Source organism: Juglans regia, chromosome 9, assembly GCF_001411555.2.
Source record: "Juglans regia cultivar Chandler chromosome 9, Walnut 2.0, whole genome shotgun sequence".
NCBI lineage: Eukaryota > Viridiplantae > Streptophyta > Magnoliopsida > Fagales > Juglandaceae > Juglans > Juglans regia.
In genome coordinates, this window is record NC_049909.1 from 21,452,552 (window position 1) to 21,466,568 (window position 14,017).

The 14,017-nt window shown below is 34.6% G+C and overlaps 2 protein-coding genes across 2 annotated transcripts; both read right to left on the reverse strand.

Moving 5' to 3' along the window:
• Positions 1-144: 144 nt before the first annotated feature.
• LOC108985348 (seipin-3-like) lies at positions 145-1,934 on the reverse strand. The gene is made up of 3 exons (XM_035693874.1): positions 1,129-1,934; positions 905-995; positions 145-732 (listed from the first exon to the last, which is right to left on the reverse strand). Exons 1-3 carry the CDS (start codon positions 1,932-1,934, stop codon positions 238-240), a joined length of 1,392 nt encoding a protein of 463 aa, XP_035549767.1. The 3' UTR covers positions 145-237.
• Positions 1,935-2,419: 485 nt separating this feature from the next.
• LOC108985003 (probable LRR receptor-like serine/threonine-protein kinase At1g53430) lies at positions 2,420-12,203 on the reverse strand. Its single transcript, XM_018957126.2, has 24 exons — positions 11,914-12,203; positions 9,952-10,126; positions 9,582-9,653; positions 8,821-8,889; positions 8,635-8,706; positions 8,475-8,546; positions 8,063-8,134; positions 7,907-7,978; positions 7,728-7,799; positions 7,565-7,636; positions 7,391-7,462; positions 7,077-7,145; positions 6,864-6,929; positions 6,714-6,776; positions 6,514-6,552; positions 6,368-6,417; positions 5,909-6,276; positions 5,562-5,757; positions 5,338-5,472; positions 4,713-4,831; positions 4,236-4,446; positions 3,898-4,135; positions 3,291-3,441; positions 2,420-3,177 (listed from the first exon to the last, which is right to left on the reverse strand). The coding sequence occupies exons 1-24, from the start codon at positions 12,026-12,028 to the stop codon at positions 2,767-2,769; spliced, it is 3,051 nt and encodes a 1,016-aa protein (XP_018812671.1). The 5' UTR covers positions 12,029-12,203; the 3' UTR covers positions 2,420-2,766.
• Between the last annotated feature and the right edge of the window lie 1,814 nt (positions 12,204-14,017).

The following is a 14,017-nucleotide window of genomic DNA, read 5'->3' on the forward strand; positions in this document are numbered from 1 at the left end:
TTTTGGAAGAATAAAAAATCTAAGCACCAAACTATAAAAAACATTGAATATGCTTGATGCTGAAAATAAATCGACATTAAACGTCGCGAAATTGACTTATTTTAAGACTTAAAAAACTACTGGACAAAAAAGAAAGGGGGTCAGAGCCACAAACAGCAATAAATTTAATAATTCTGAATGTTGAGTTCAACTCAATATTATTCCTTCAAATCCTTTTTATGCAAGTAAGCCTTCTCTTCAGGTTCTTTTGTTCCGGAAGATGGTGTTTGAATGAGAATCCCATGCAGTTGAACCAATCCTTGGTTTTCCTGTTCCCTGGACAATCATAGGTCTGCAGAAGGCTAGGATGAACACCAACTCTGTGAGGAATGACATTATACTAGCCCAAACAAATAGTGTTCTCCTCCAGTACCAAATAATCTTCTTCAACTTGGGGAGCTCAGATTCAAGCGCTACCGATGCAGCATATACTTGAGGTATACCGGCACCATGTTGGTATTCTGCTCGAGGTTCTAGTGTCATCTTCAAGCAGGCAGTTGGCTCAAGCCCTTCAGTGAATTTGTTCATTTTTATGTTCAGAACTTGGGATTCTGATTGGAAACCAGCAATAAGTGGAGCACTCTTAAGGAAGGTTTCAACAAAGCGGATCGGCTGGCTTTTGAATCGCAGCATGCACGGATAACTGGAACAGGCTGTGATTTTACCATTTCCTGACAGGAATTCAACCCTCACCTTCATGCAAAAATAATGGTGGATGAAATCACAAACTTGTTTCATTGCATTTGGGCATTAGAATCTATTATCCGGAAAATCTAAGAGTAATGATAAGCCAATACAATCAACACAGCACAAATTGCCATCATATTTTCACCAGCAGAAAATCTGGAGGGATCAGAGATCATACCTGGAAGTCACCGAGCTTTCGATTATACTCAGATTCAGGCACTGTTAATGAAACAGTGAGCTGCAATTTATGGTTGTAAGGAATGAAACGACTGCCAATAACAGAAGAAGAGATGATTGACACCAAAGCAACAGGACTTGTTTTGGTGTAGTCGAAATTCAGTGTCTCGACTTTCTGAATGGGCTTCTCAATCAGGTGTCATCATGAAACCCCCTAGTATGAACCCTGAAGCTAGCAACGCTAAAAGCATGCACAAAACGTAGATGACCGAGAAGATGGCCCGACCAACCCTCACTACCACTGATTTTTGTGCATTCACACACTCAGTTACGCTAGAAGTGACATTCATATACGTGACATCCCACCTTCCAAACAGCTTTCTCATCATATATCCTCTAATGTGCCTTAGAGTTTGAAATGGAAACAGCATGAACATGAACGGAAAATATGATAGCCATATCGGAAATGTGAAAATCCTAACCAGTAGGTTGAGTTGGAATCCAATAAATTTTATCAACAGTAATGGACGAAAAGGTAGAAAGTTGAAAGGAAAATGATCATAATAGCTTCCTGATGGAACATGGGCATGTTCGTTATCCCATTCGCTCGTGGCATCGAATTGATCTCTCCTCAAATCGACCTGACGATCGTCACAATTCGAGCATGCCCTTTCAATTTCTTGCATAGTAGAACTTGCTTTATCTCTTTTTGCTTGATAAGTACTTTCTGCACAATCCTGGCAACTCTGTGAAGTAGTGTTCCAACCACTACCATTTTGATTGTCACTTAAAAATGACTGTTTTCCAAGGCCACTTGCAAAACGGTTAGATTTCAGCGATTTCTGATCCTTAAACACCATGTCTACTCCATCTATAGTCCATTTGATCAGACGACACTTTAGCACATCAAGCAAATTTTCGGACTTCACGCTATCTTTGCACTCAAATCTCGGGAACTCATCCCGACTATGCAGGAACCCATGATCGACGTTGGAATCAAGAACATTTTCCGGACTTTTGGGTTCTTCCATGCCAATGACTTTCGAAGATTGAGGAAGGCTATAGGGTTAACGAGAGAGAGAGAGGGACCAGTGGCACAATGGACGAAACTGTATGTAGAAAAGGCAACTTTATCGCACGGAAATGATGGCATGGCACGACATTATTTCCTTGGGATTCTAAAAGATTGGGGCTTCTGGTTGTCTGGTGCGTGATCCAACGAATGATTTTGGTGGTCTTAATCTGAGGAAAGCTTTACGGGTCGGAGGAGGTCAGAAATCAGGATAAGTTTTGTTGCAGCTTGTCACACACTTCTATGTTGCTCCTGTTCTTTTGTAATTTCAGGCCTATGCGCTCATGGTCATGGATATTGCAAATCAATTATTCATGATTGCCCTGGCTGCTGCTCAGCTGAACAAACAGAGAGATAGAAAGAGAGGACAAAAGAATAAAAAATAAAAAATTAAAGAGGTATGAACTATATCAAATGTCACGATTTTATAGTACAATCAAGAGATATCCAACACTTCTGTATTCGCATGCCTAGTTCATCATTCAACACTACAGTAAAACTGTTAATTGTACGCCGAGTTCTACATCCAACACTAAAGCAAAACTGACACCATTCCGCAGTAATCAGAATGTTGGAACCCCGGCTGAATCCCATTAAAAAAATGTCAGTCATGCAACTTTTCTCTGTATAGGAATCTGGTAAATAATCGAAAAAAGCACATTCTCTAACTGTTGTTCTGGAAGTATAAATAATTCGTGACATAGCTCCAATGGAATCAAAAGAAAACAAGAAAAGAAATTCATGAAGCTTTGTTTTTTTTCCTTATAAAAGAATCACTCTAAATGAACATCCTATTTTTCCTCCAAAAGCTTGCTCGATGAAGAATGGTCTCGGGTCTCATCTTTACTTTGGAGAGAAACAGAGGAATCAATCCATGGCCCATCCATTGACATGCCTCTTTGCATTTGACTGTCATGCAACCATGTAGAGATATGTGTTTGGCTATCTTGTGATAACTTCTCGAAGGCTTTAAACCTAGCATCTGGGTTCGTTTCACTGCGCTTGATTATTGGCGTTTGAACAGCAATTTTTCCTTCAAGCATACTTACAACGGAAGACATTAATGGCCTGAGAGTGGGAGAGGGGTTGGTGCATAAGAGAGCCAAGTTGAGCATTCTCATTGCCTCTTCAGAGGAGTAGCTTGACCCAAGACTTGGATCCACAAGTTCTAGAAGGTTCCCTTGCTCTTGTAGGACATAGGCCTTCAGTAACAGGTGAAAAAAACATTCATCATCTTATGCATAAGTATGCAGACACAAAGTAACAAAACAAAATTAAAATCAATATGTGCAGCAAGAACGTTTGAGGTGTTTACCCAGTCCAGAAGATAAACGAACTCTTCCTTTGGCCTGTAATTTGTGTTGCTTTTCCCACTAACAATCTCCAAAGCAACTACTCCAAAGCTGTAGACATCTGCTTTGTCAGTCAAGTAACCCCTCATTGCGTATTCAGGAGCCATATAACCTCTGAGAAAACCAGACACAGCACTAGAACAGTGAATAAATGTGCCATTATACAGAATGAATGCCAGCTAAGAAAAGCTTCTAATATCCATTACAAAAGCACCTAAAATATTCGCTAAATGATGTGTAAGGTTTTCTGTTCACACATTGGCCAGAATATGTGAAAGTGCAACCCATTACATCGCATCACTACGGCACTAGGACAATATTTGGGTTTAAACAGCAAATGCTCTATGAAAATGTGATGCAGAACAGACTTGGTAGGTGACATTTTTTTAACAAAAGTAGGCTGCATCTTCTATACATTACATAAGTCCAAACTATTTATATCCTTTGGTCTATTATGAAAATCATGAGTACTAATGTTTTCAGTACCCATGTTTAGAATCCGTCTTACAAGAAACAAGCCCTATTTAGAGAAGCTAAATACACCGGAAGACAGAGAGAGATAGAACTCACATTGTTCCTGCAATTCGTGTGCTGATATGCGTGTTCTCTTCTTCATCAAGCTTAGCTAAACCAAAGTCAGATATCTTGGCATTTAGATCCTTATCAAGGAGAACATTTGTTGCTTTTATATCTCTGTGGACGATTTTCAACCTAGATTCCTCATGGAGATAAGCTAATCCCCTTGCTATTCCTAGGCATATCTTATTCCTTGTAGGCCAATTCAAGTGTAGCTTCTGCTCCTCACGACCTAAATTGGGAACCAAAATAAAAGGGAGAGCTTTCGGTTATGTCTTACTGGTTCTCACTCTTTAAATAATAAAAAGGGTGGATGCTAGTAAAGGATTTACCAAAAAGAGCACGGGCAAGACTATTGTTTTCCATGTATTCATATACAAGTAACAATTGGTTTCCTTCGATACAGCATCCGAAAAGCCTCACTAGATTGGGATGTTGTAATGCAGATATCATGCCTATCTCAGTGACGAACTCACGGTTCCCTTGCTTCGATTTGGAGGATAGCTGCTTAACAGCAATGACAGCACCATCTGATAGTATACCCTAAGGAAATGCAAAACAATTTCAGAATCATATATTCAAGTTGGATCTTCTACGATTTCTAACTACTTAGCTTGTGGTAAGCTCACACCATTTGCAAATGATCAAACTCACCAAAGATAAAAGGATAATGATACATGCAATTATGCCACTTGACTAAAAATAATTTCAATCTTACATAAGTACCATATTCCACTCAAAATAGAGTTGTGAAAGAGTTGAGTTTATCATTTTTCAAGATTTAAAAAAAAAAAAAAAATCATAATTACCTTGTAAACGGGTCCAAAGCCTCCTTCACCTATCTTATTTGCAGGGTCAAAGTTACTGGTCGCAGCTTTAATTTGTCTTAAGGTAAAAAAACCTGTTTGTAGATCTAGTCCACGTAGTTCTGTAAGAAAGAGAAAGAAAATAGGAAATATTCCACAAATGAGAGAGAATGGAACAAAAGAAAAGAAAAAAATAACTGTGCTATAATGTGTTTCCACAGGGTACACACAACGAAATAGACACAAACAGCCATGAAAATGGAAGATTACTTTATTTTTCAATTGGGACGTTAATCAGCGTACGAGTACGACTCTTCTGAATTACTGGAATATCAGGACCTATTATTAGCCAATAATACCATTAAGGAAGAGATTTTGCAACTCTTACTTAGAAACAGTATCTTGTTCCAGCAATATATAGGAATTTTGGTGTGTGTTGGGGGGAGAGAGAGAGAGAGATTATGTGGTCAATCGTCTATTCATCATTAATGCCAAAGCTATTCAAATAGAGGAGCATCTTCTGTCCATAGTCTCTCCCTTGGTGTTTGCATGTGTTATACAAAGATAAAGAATTCAAAGCTTAATCATCAATGGGTGGCTAGACAGTACTTTATGTGATTAATATTACCTTTATCTTCAAGGTCTTTGCCCCCAAGGTAACCCTTCGTTCTGAGAACTACCAAAATCAGTAAAAAGACCACACATGATGCGAGTACAATTCCAACAATAGCTCCAGCAGATAGGCCACTTGTAACGTCAAAGTCTACAAGAAGATGAATGCTTAGATGACAACTTCATCATACAAATGATAGAGATCCTAAATAGAGATCCTAAATCAGGAGAAAAACTTACTAGGTGTCACTGAAATGGCAGAAATTAGAGGTCCATAGACACCTTTGTCAGGAATGGCAGTAGTTCCTTTCCCTGCCCAGTATAAATGAATCTCCAGAGTACTACCATTAACAAGAGCATCAAATTCCATTTCGATGCCTTTACCAACACCCCCAGCTTCCTCCATAATGTTAAAATCCTCCAAAACTAATTTCTCCTGTGAGAACAAAAAAAAAAAAAAAATCAAACTTAAACCTCGTAAACTTCAGAAAAAATGGCATCCTTCCTCTTTTAAAGCTAAGCAAAACCTTGGAAGCAAATCATATGACATACTACAGCCTAATCTTATAAGATCTCTATCAACTCACTTGAATTGAGACATCAAATATGCGCTTCCCCAAACTGCTAGATTTCTGATCATCAGAATACATTATTTCAGCAAAGTAGAGCTTTACTTTGTAGCTTCCCTTCCGCAAGCAAAGACCATAGTACTTAAGTGATAGAGGGGAAACTCGGGCTGTTTGGTAGAATTCTGGTCCACTCACATTCAAGGAAAATGTATTCGTTGCAAGGTAGGAAGCCTCAGACTTACCCATGTAAACCCCTGTACTACTATAAGCCCATTTTTGAGAAACAGAACTAAAGTGCGACCCGCCCTCTTTGCTTAAGTCATCTACATATTCATTCCCCTCAAAGCTCATCTCTTGCCCTCCACAATTAATAAACAAGGAATGATCTGCGGATTTAGAAGTAATCGCATTATACAATATTTACCCGAAAGCTACTGCAGTTCATGAAAGCACAATCATATATGCATCAATGCTTACAACTTGCTTTTCCAGAACATGGAAGGTCCTTCTGCAAACACCAACGACTCCTAGAAGTTGAGAATTCAAGTTCAGTCAAATAAATTTGGTCATAATGCAATTCAAACAAGCAAAATAATTGTGTCTTAAGATGGCAAAGAACTTACGAATTGCTGTCAAGAGATGAATGACTGGAAATCAAGTTCCTGTATGATTATTAAACCAAGTTAGAACAATGCAAGAGGAATGAATATGTCAGTCATGTGTATGTATAGATTAGCATGGAGATAATATAAACTAATATTAGATGTATTTTCTTCTGTCTTTGACAGGACAATCTATGATTAGTGAATTAAAGAAACTTTACACAGGTGACTGTACTCCGCAACTAACATCAGGCGACCCTGAAAAATTGTTGTAAGATATATCCCTGCAATACAAAGAAACATATCATCATTGTGTATAGACAGATTTACAGCCAAATAAAATGAAAATTCTCAGCTTAAAGGAGACTTACAACTTATTTTGGCTGTCCAATATCCCAGTTGGGACTTCCCCATTCAATGAGTTGTTGGTTAGAAACCTACATCCATAAAATGTATGTCATCTCGTTTCTTGCCAAGAGAGCAGTCTCAGAGAAGTATAAACATGGAGACAATCTGAGAAACATTATAAAGACAACAATTGAAAGATTGACCAAAAATTTACTTAATGTGCTTTATCAGCTTACATGTAATCTAGATCCAAGTTCCCAAGTTGCTCTGGAATTGGACCACTTAAACGATTGAAGCTCAGGTCTCTACAAGAAAAGAAAATTTCATATGAGCATACATTGTAGTTGATATTACAATTTTGGACAGAAAAACCTGACAGGAAAAAAAAAATGGACATGCGTTGTGTGACTTATATGTGATAGTCTCTGTTGAAAAGTAAGTGCATAAATAGCATACTGCAGGAAATTAAACAGGATTTCAGCCTGGACATAGAAAAAGAACTTCATAAGTAAAAACATCTCGAGAAGTATGGTCATTTGAAGCAACTTACAATTCTTTCAAAGCTGTCAACTCTCCAATATAATCTGGGATTGGACCAGTGATTAAGCAATTTCTAAGCCACCTAAGGGCACAGCACAAGAGTAAGAGCATAAAAAATAAACCACAAAGTTGGTCACAATAGGATCAATTGTTGCAGAAAACAAAGCAAATGTATAGAACTTACAAATATTTCAATTTTTTCAAATTTTGCAAATCAGGGAATCCAATACTTGATCCTTGCAAATCAGATATCCTCCTGAAAAACATGACAGATCAGTAAAAATAATTGTACCATCTTCTACATTTCCCAATTCTAATCAATTTCCAGTAAAGGAACATGTACTCACAGTTGAGTTAAGTTTGTCAAACGGGATATGTTAGGAGGGATGGGGCCCTCCATGGACGTGCCTTGCATATCACTGCAAACAGAGTTCTTAGATAATAAACAAAAGATAAAAAAAAAATCAAATTCATATATCAAAGAGGGAAAATATTACAGATAAAAGGAATGAAGTACAATACTCACAGTCTGTCAAGTTCCATCCAATTCCCAATAAAATCAGGTATTTTCCCTGATATTCTGCTCCCATCGATCCTACTGCAGAGAGTAGCTTAAGTTTTAAGAATCTCTTAATTCTAAAAGTTACATCTCCATATAATAATGTCAAATAGCATCACTTACAAATCCACCAAGTTCTTTAAGTTGCCAAATGCTTCTGGTATTGTGCTGTTAAAATCGTTTGCAGAAAGAATGCTGCAAGATACTGAAATATTCAGTCACTCATTTACTTGAAGCAATATGGCAAAAAGTGTTGGTGCAATACGAAGTGTGGGCAGTGGTACATAACTAATACCCAAAAGAACTGAGTCATAATTATCAAAGGATTATAATTTAAAGCCTAGTTCCAACTAGTACACACTTGATACTTGATAGAGGACTTAAAATCATTATTTTTGAATGATTGTTTCCAAAAGGTATAAAAAAACAGAAATAAGTGCAAGAAGTACATAACTAGAATGACTGCAAAGATGAAACAACATTGCATACAATAAAATACAAGGGAATTAAGGGAGGATGAAGACTGCATTCTTACAGTCTTTTCAAGTTGCTCAATTTTCCGAGGCTTTCCGGAAGAGGTCCACTGAGTTGATTATCTTCCAAGACCCTGTTAAAAAAAAATGCAACTTCTACTGTAATCCAAGTTATTAATCTTCTTTCAGTTCGACACAAAAATTTAACTCAGGAGTACTTACAGTTGCTCAAGTGAAGTAATGTCACCAATTTCCTTTGGAATTGTACCACTTAGCCGGTTTCCCAGAAGAGACCTGCAGAGTACCAATTACCGTTACAAACTGACCAACCCATTGACCCTTGGCCAACACCTGCATGGAAAATAAAAGATATGCTTTCGTAGATACAAAATGCAAATAATTACTCACAGATTGACAAGAGGGAGCTGAGCAAAACTCGGAGGAATTGATCCATTGATATAATTGCGAGTGAGATCACTGTTTAATGGAAGAAACTTCACTACTTAGTACTCTTTCTCAATATTCCATGAAGTTTTGTCAAAATCTAATGAAATATTAATGGACTTTATATATTCTAGAATAAAAAAAAGTGGTCTTCACTGATAATGCAATTTTAATGGACCTGTTTACTAAGCTGGTTTTCGAATATCCCGTAGAAATGCAATTTTTGTATTGTCATGGCCCTCATCGATAGCTTGCCTGGTATATCGCATCACCATTTACCGTATATATAACCATCTATCTCTTTTACAAAAAATAATCCTATGGTCTTTTGAAAGTTCTAAGAAAAACCAATTCAGATCCTATATCAAATTTCAAGTCTCTGGAACGCAATGGCCTATCCTCGAATGCACCGAGAACCCATCATAAGTCTCCATGATCAAAGACTCTCAAATGGCAAAATAGCAAATTACTCGTGATGCAATGAGAGCTTAGTTGAACAAGAAGTGTTAGGTTTTACCAAAAAAATATCAAAGTAAAAATGACATGACTCGATATGAGATGTCAAATCTAATACTGTATATTAAAAGAGTTTTAGAATCTAAGGTATTATGTCGAGTTATATCAATTTATAACATTTATTTTTAAACGAAAAATTTATTTTTAAGCGAAACAATTTTTCACTAGCTCTCTAATGCAGAAAATTAAAGTACGCATATTTCTCTTACAGTTGTATCAGGTTAGTAAGATTTCCGAATTCAGCTGGTAGGACTCCACTTAGAGCAAGATCCTTCAGCTGGCTGTCAAAAAAAAAAGAAAATCATAAAATAACTGAAATAAAAATATATCAAAGTTCTAGTGCTATTTAGAACAGGAAAACATCATCATGTGGTCATGCATATTTTTGCATACTTATATAAATAAATATATATATATCTCATGTATACCACAACTATTAACATATATCAATATTGCTGAAAAGATAGCTAGACAGATATAAAATCCATGAAAAAAGTGCTGATATCAACAAACATTTAGGTTCATGTTTATTAATCAAGGAAAATGTGGCTAGGGATATAGCAAAAGGAAAGCTCATACATGCTCGTGATTCTGCAAACAGTGTCATTTTCGAGAGTGCAGTCGCATGTGACATTGCTTAAAGTTTCGATACCGTCAATATTGGATATGTTGACACTTGTATCATGACAAAAATTCTCGTCGATCCTCCAATTTAAGTTCTGTAATTTTGTGGATATTGCTTCGAGAGCTTTCACTGTTGATCAACAAAATAAATTGGTAATCCGAATGTATATATGTATGTTAAATAAAATCTACGAATCATCCTGGTCAAAAGGAAATGAATAGCAAAAATTGAGAGAGAAAGAGGTAAGCTCACGTAATCTAAGTTTATATTTTAAAAAGATTAATCAATAGTATAATAAAAATTTTGGTGGAATTATTATAAAAATTAAGAACATATATCTCTCTCCTAAAATATTAATCAGAAAATATAATAAATAAAACACCAGTCTTATACAGTGGAAAAAGGCTCATAAAAAAGAAAAAAAAGTTTAAATTAATTTTTAAAAAAATCTAGATAATCATGATTCAATCTTTTTATGAGTGATAAGATCATTTAGTAACCCTGTGATTATTCTTTTATACAGCGAAAATGGACAGAAACTTTCTCTACACTCTGCATGCATTGATTGATGATAAGACCTGCAAGAACCTCTATTATTGCTAGATGACATAATCAATTAGGGCATCAACTTTACAAAAGTATTCGATGAAATTGAACCAAAATAGCACAAGTTGCTCTGGACTGGACAACTACTAATTATAGTCCAACATTCAATAATAAAACCATTTTTTGCACTTAATTTACATGATTAAATACATATATAGTATGTTTTCAAAATTAAAACACGACAAGTAAAGAATACATACAGTATAATATTAACATGATAATATTTAGTTTTATAAAAAAATATTAATTATAAACTTCTTATATAAATTAATTTCAATCATTTTAGCAATAACATATATAACTTTTTAATATGTAAACTCAAGTTCCAATGAACCTCAATCAATAATTATTAGACTTATTTAAATTGTGAAAGTGTTTCATCTCATTATTATAATTTTTTAAATTTTTATATAAATTATAATAAATAATTCAATTTTAAAATAATAATAATATTAAATAATATTTTAAATTAGACAGACAAAAGATGGAGGATCATTCTAGGAAAATATTCTACGTAAGTAATGAAATGTATCAACTATCACCGAAGTTGTAGCTCAATTGGTTCAAGTTGATATTTAATAATCTTAAGGTCAGGAGTTTGAGTCAGGTGTAAGCCGAAACTACATGCAAGAATAGTGCTTAACTAAGGATCTATGAGATGGACTTTAGACCAATTTAGACCGATTAACAACTTGGTGATACTGTAGTGACGGGCTCGCCTACTAGGCAATAACTATGGCTCAGATATTTTACAACGATGAGAAACTCCCATAGTCACGTTCAGTAAACGCCACCACCTTCCCTTTTGATTAAAAAAAAAAAATTAAATGTATCAACTGATCAATCGGCCGACACTACAGTATCTGAGGTGGACCCATATCACATGCATGCATATTGTTCTGTAGTGGCCGTCGATAGACTCAATACAGTTGTACTGCAATCATGATCCTTTTCGCTATTCATGCGGAAGAATATCAATTCTAAATAATTGAGAAAAAAGGAGAAGAAAAAACTGAAACTTAAGTTGCTCACGTAATCAGGGTAAAAGACATAGTTTCACAACTTTCACTAGACATTCATCATGAACGTAGCCCTGAATTTCGGAAATGAAACAAAAATCTCAAAGAAACTGCTTTCACAGAACGGAAAAAACGGGTGTATGTACAAAACACGTACGGAAACATCGCAATTCTGAAAACAAAACCGCGGCACTACGACCGCGAAGAGAGTGCACTCGTAACAACAAAATATATGCACAGAAAATTAAACAGATGCCCAAGATGATCAGTGTAGCGTGAGAAAAGTTATACCTTCATTCTGTGCTAAAGGTTGAGCGTTTGTTCTAAACTCGGTGACGCAATTCAAAACCGAGATGGCAAGAACAAGAACATAATAGACAATCTTATCTGAGATCAAGAATCCCATTTTCCTCCCCCGACTAACTCAAACTTAAGGTCCTCTGTGGGGGAAAAACGAGAAGGAGAGCAGAAACACAAACAAACGGCCAAAGGGAGAGAGACAGGGTGGTTGGAGCGTTGGTGGCAAAGAATAAGGACGATGTGTTAAATAATAAGAGAATTGGAAACATGCGAGTGGTTTTTTTTAGCAGAAACATGCAACTGGCTATTTTTTATTTTTTATTTTTATTTGTGAGTAGGGGAGGGGGTCGAACTCGAACCCAAGAACCCATTTTAGGTTGGTTTGTTTTTAGAGATGAGATGAAATAAAATAAAATAAGATAAAATGAGATTAAAATTAAAAATTGAATAAAATATTATTAAAATATATTTTTTAATATTATTTTTATTTTAAAATTTAAAAAAGTTAAATTATTTATTTTATTTTATATTAAAAGTTAAAAAATTTATAATCATTAAATAAGATGAGATGAGATGAGATAAGATGTTTTTCTAAAATAAACGAGACCTTAAAAGTTTAGATGCTATGCTATCAAAACTGTGAAGGGAAAGTAATATTTATATATATATATATTATTTGCAGTAATTTTTGTATATTTTTTATATACTTTATTAATATAATTGACTTGTCACTTTTTTTTTAATATAAAATAATTATTTTAAATAATCATATTAGAAAAATATGTAAAAAAATATATAAAAGTGATAACAAAACTCAATCATACATATATATATATATATATCAAGCTTTAAGGGGTCCACTTCTCTATCAGACATATATTATAAGAAAGCAAATCAAGTTACATATTTTTTGACCCGACAAAAAAAAGCTAGCTTGACATGTAAATATGTGGAAGGATGAATTCTACCTAACCAGATGCGAGGTATTGTTCGGCTTGATAAGATTGATCTCCTTAATCTTATAACCTAATTTTTCTAGATCTTTGGTTTGTTCGTATTTTATTTTTGCATGTTTTGCTTTAAAATAGGCATGTTTAGATTAGTTATTGATTTGATTTGATTAATTTACTGTATAAACTTTTTATTTATATGGATTTGATGTCTGAAATAATTTTATTGAATTTTATAATTTTCAAATATCCGTCTTGTTATCACGATATTTTTCCACAATCAATAAAATTATGATGCTGTTTTCTTCATATACATATTATATATATATATATATATAATATATCGAGGAATACAAAAGTAAAGTACTAAAGATGAGAAAATGCTTTTACTTTTATATAAAGCACTTTGGAAGGCGAAAAGTCGTTTAAGTACGGCCGTAAGCAGATTGGAATGGATTGAGATTTGACTACCGGAGGGGAGGGGGGTTACGTACGAGTTTATTCCTTCTCCAAACAGTCATTTGGACCATCTATCTTGGATTTTTTAAAAAATATATTCTATCGTTGTCACATGGTTTAGAATCATCCACTACAAAAAGAAAAATTATTTATTTGTGATTAATTAATTTTAATAAAATAATTATTAATAATTATAATTAATTATAATTTTTTTTAATTATAATAAATTAATCACAAAATTTTATTATTTTTATAATGACCACCACCACCACCGGATCGAATATCTTAAGATGGAATCGTGGTATATGTACATATTTTATGCATTTATTAAGTGAATTTTATTATCGTATTTTTTTAATTTAAACTTTAAATTTTAAAATTTTCTTATTTTCAATAGCCAACACATTAACATATTTTCGAATAATTTTGTTTGCTTTTGTTTATGTTTTTTTTTTTTTTACACTACGAACGTACGTACAGACAAAGACCGTGCACTCAAACGGGAAAAGTCTTACGTTATTCATTTGCGGCAGCGACCACAGCTATTGAAGAACCACAATTATCTTAATCACCAAATTGACGGTCAAAATGCGCGCATTCACACACGTACCTTGGTTGATTGAATATTTGCAAGACTAGTTTTTTTTTTTTTTTATTATTAATGGAAGGCAGGCTTCCTTATTATA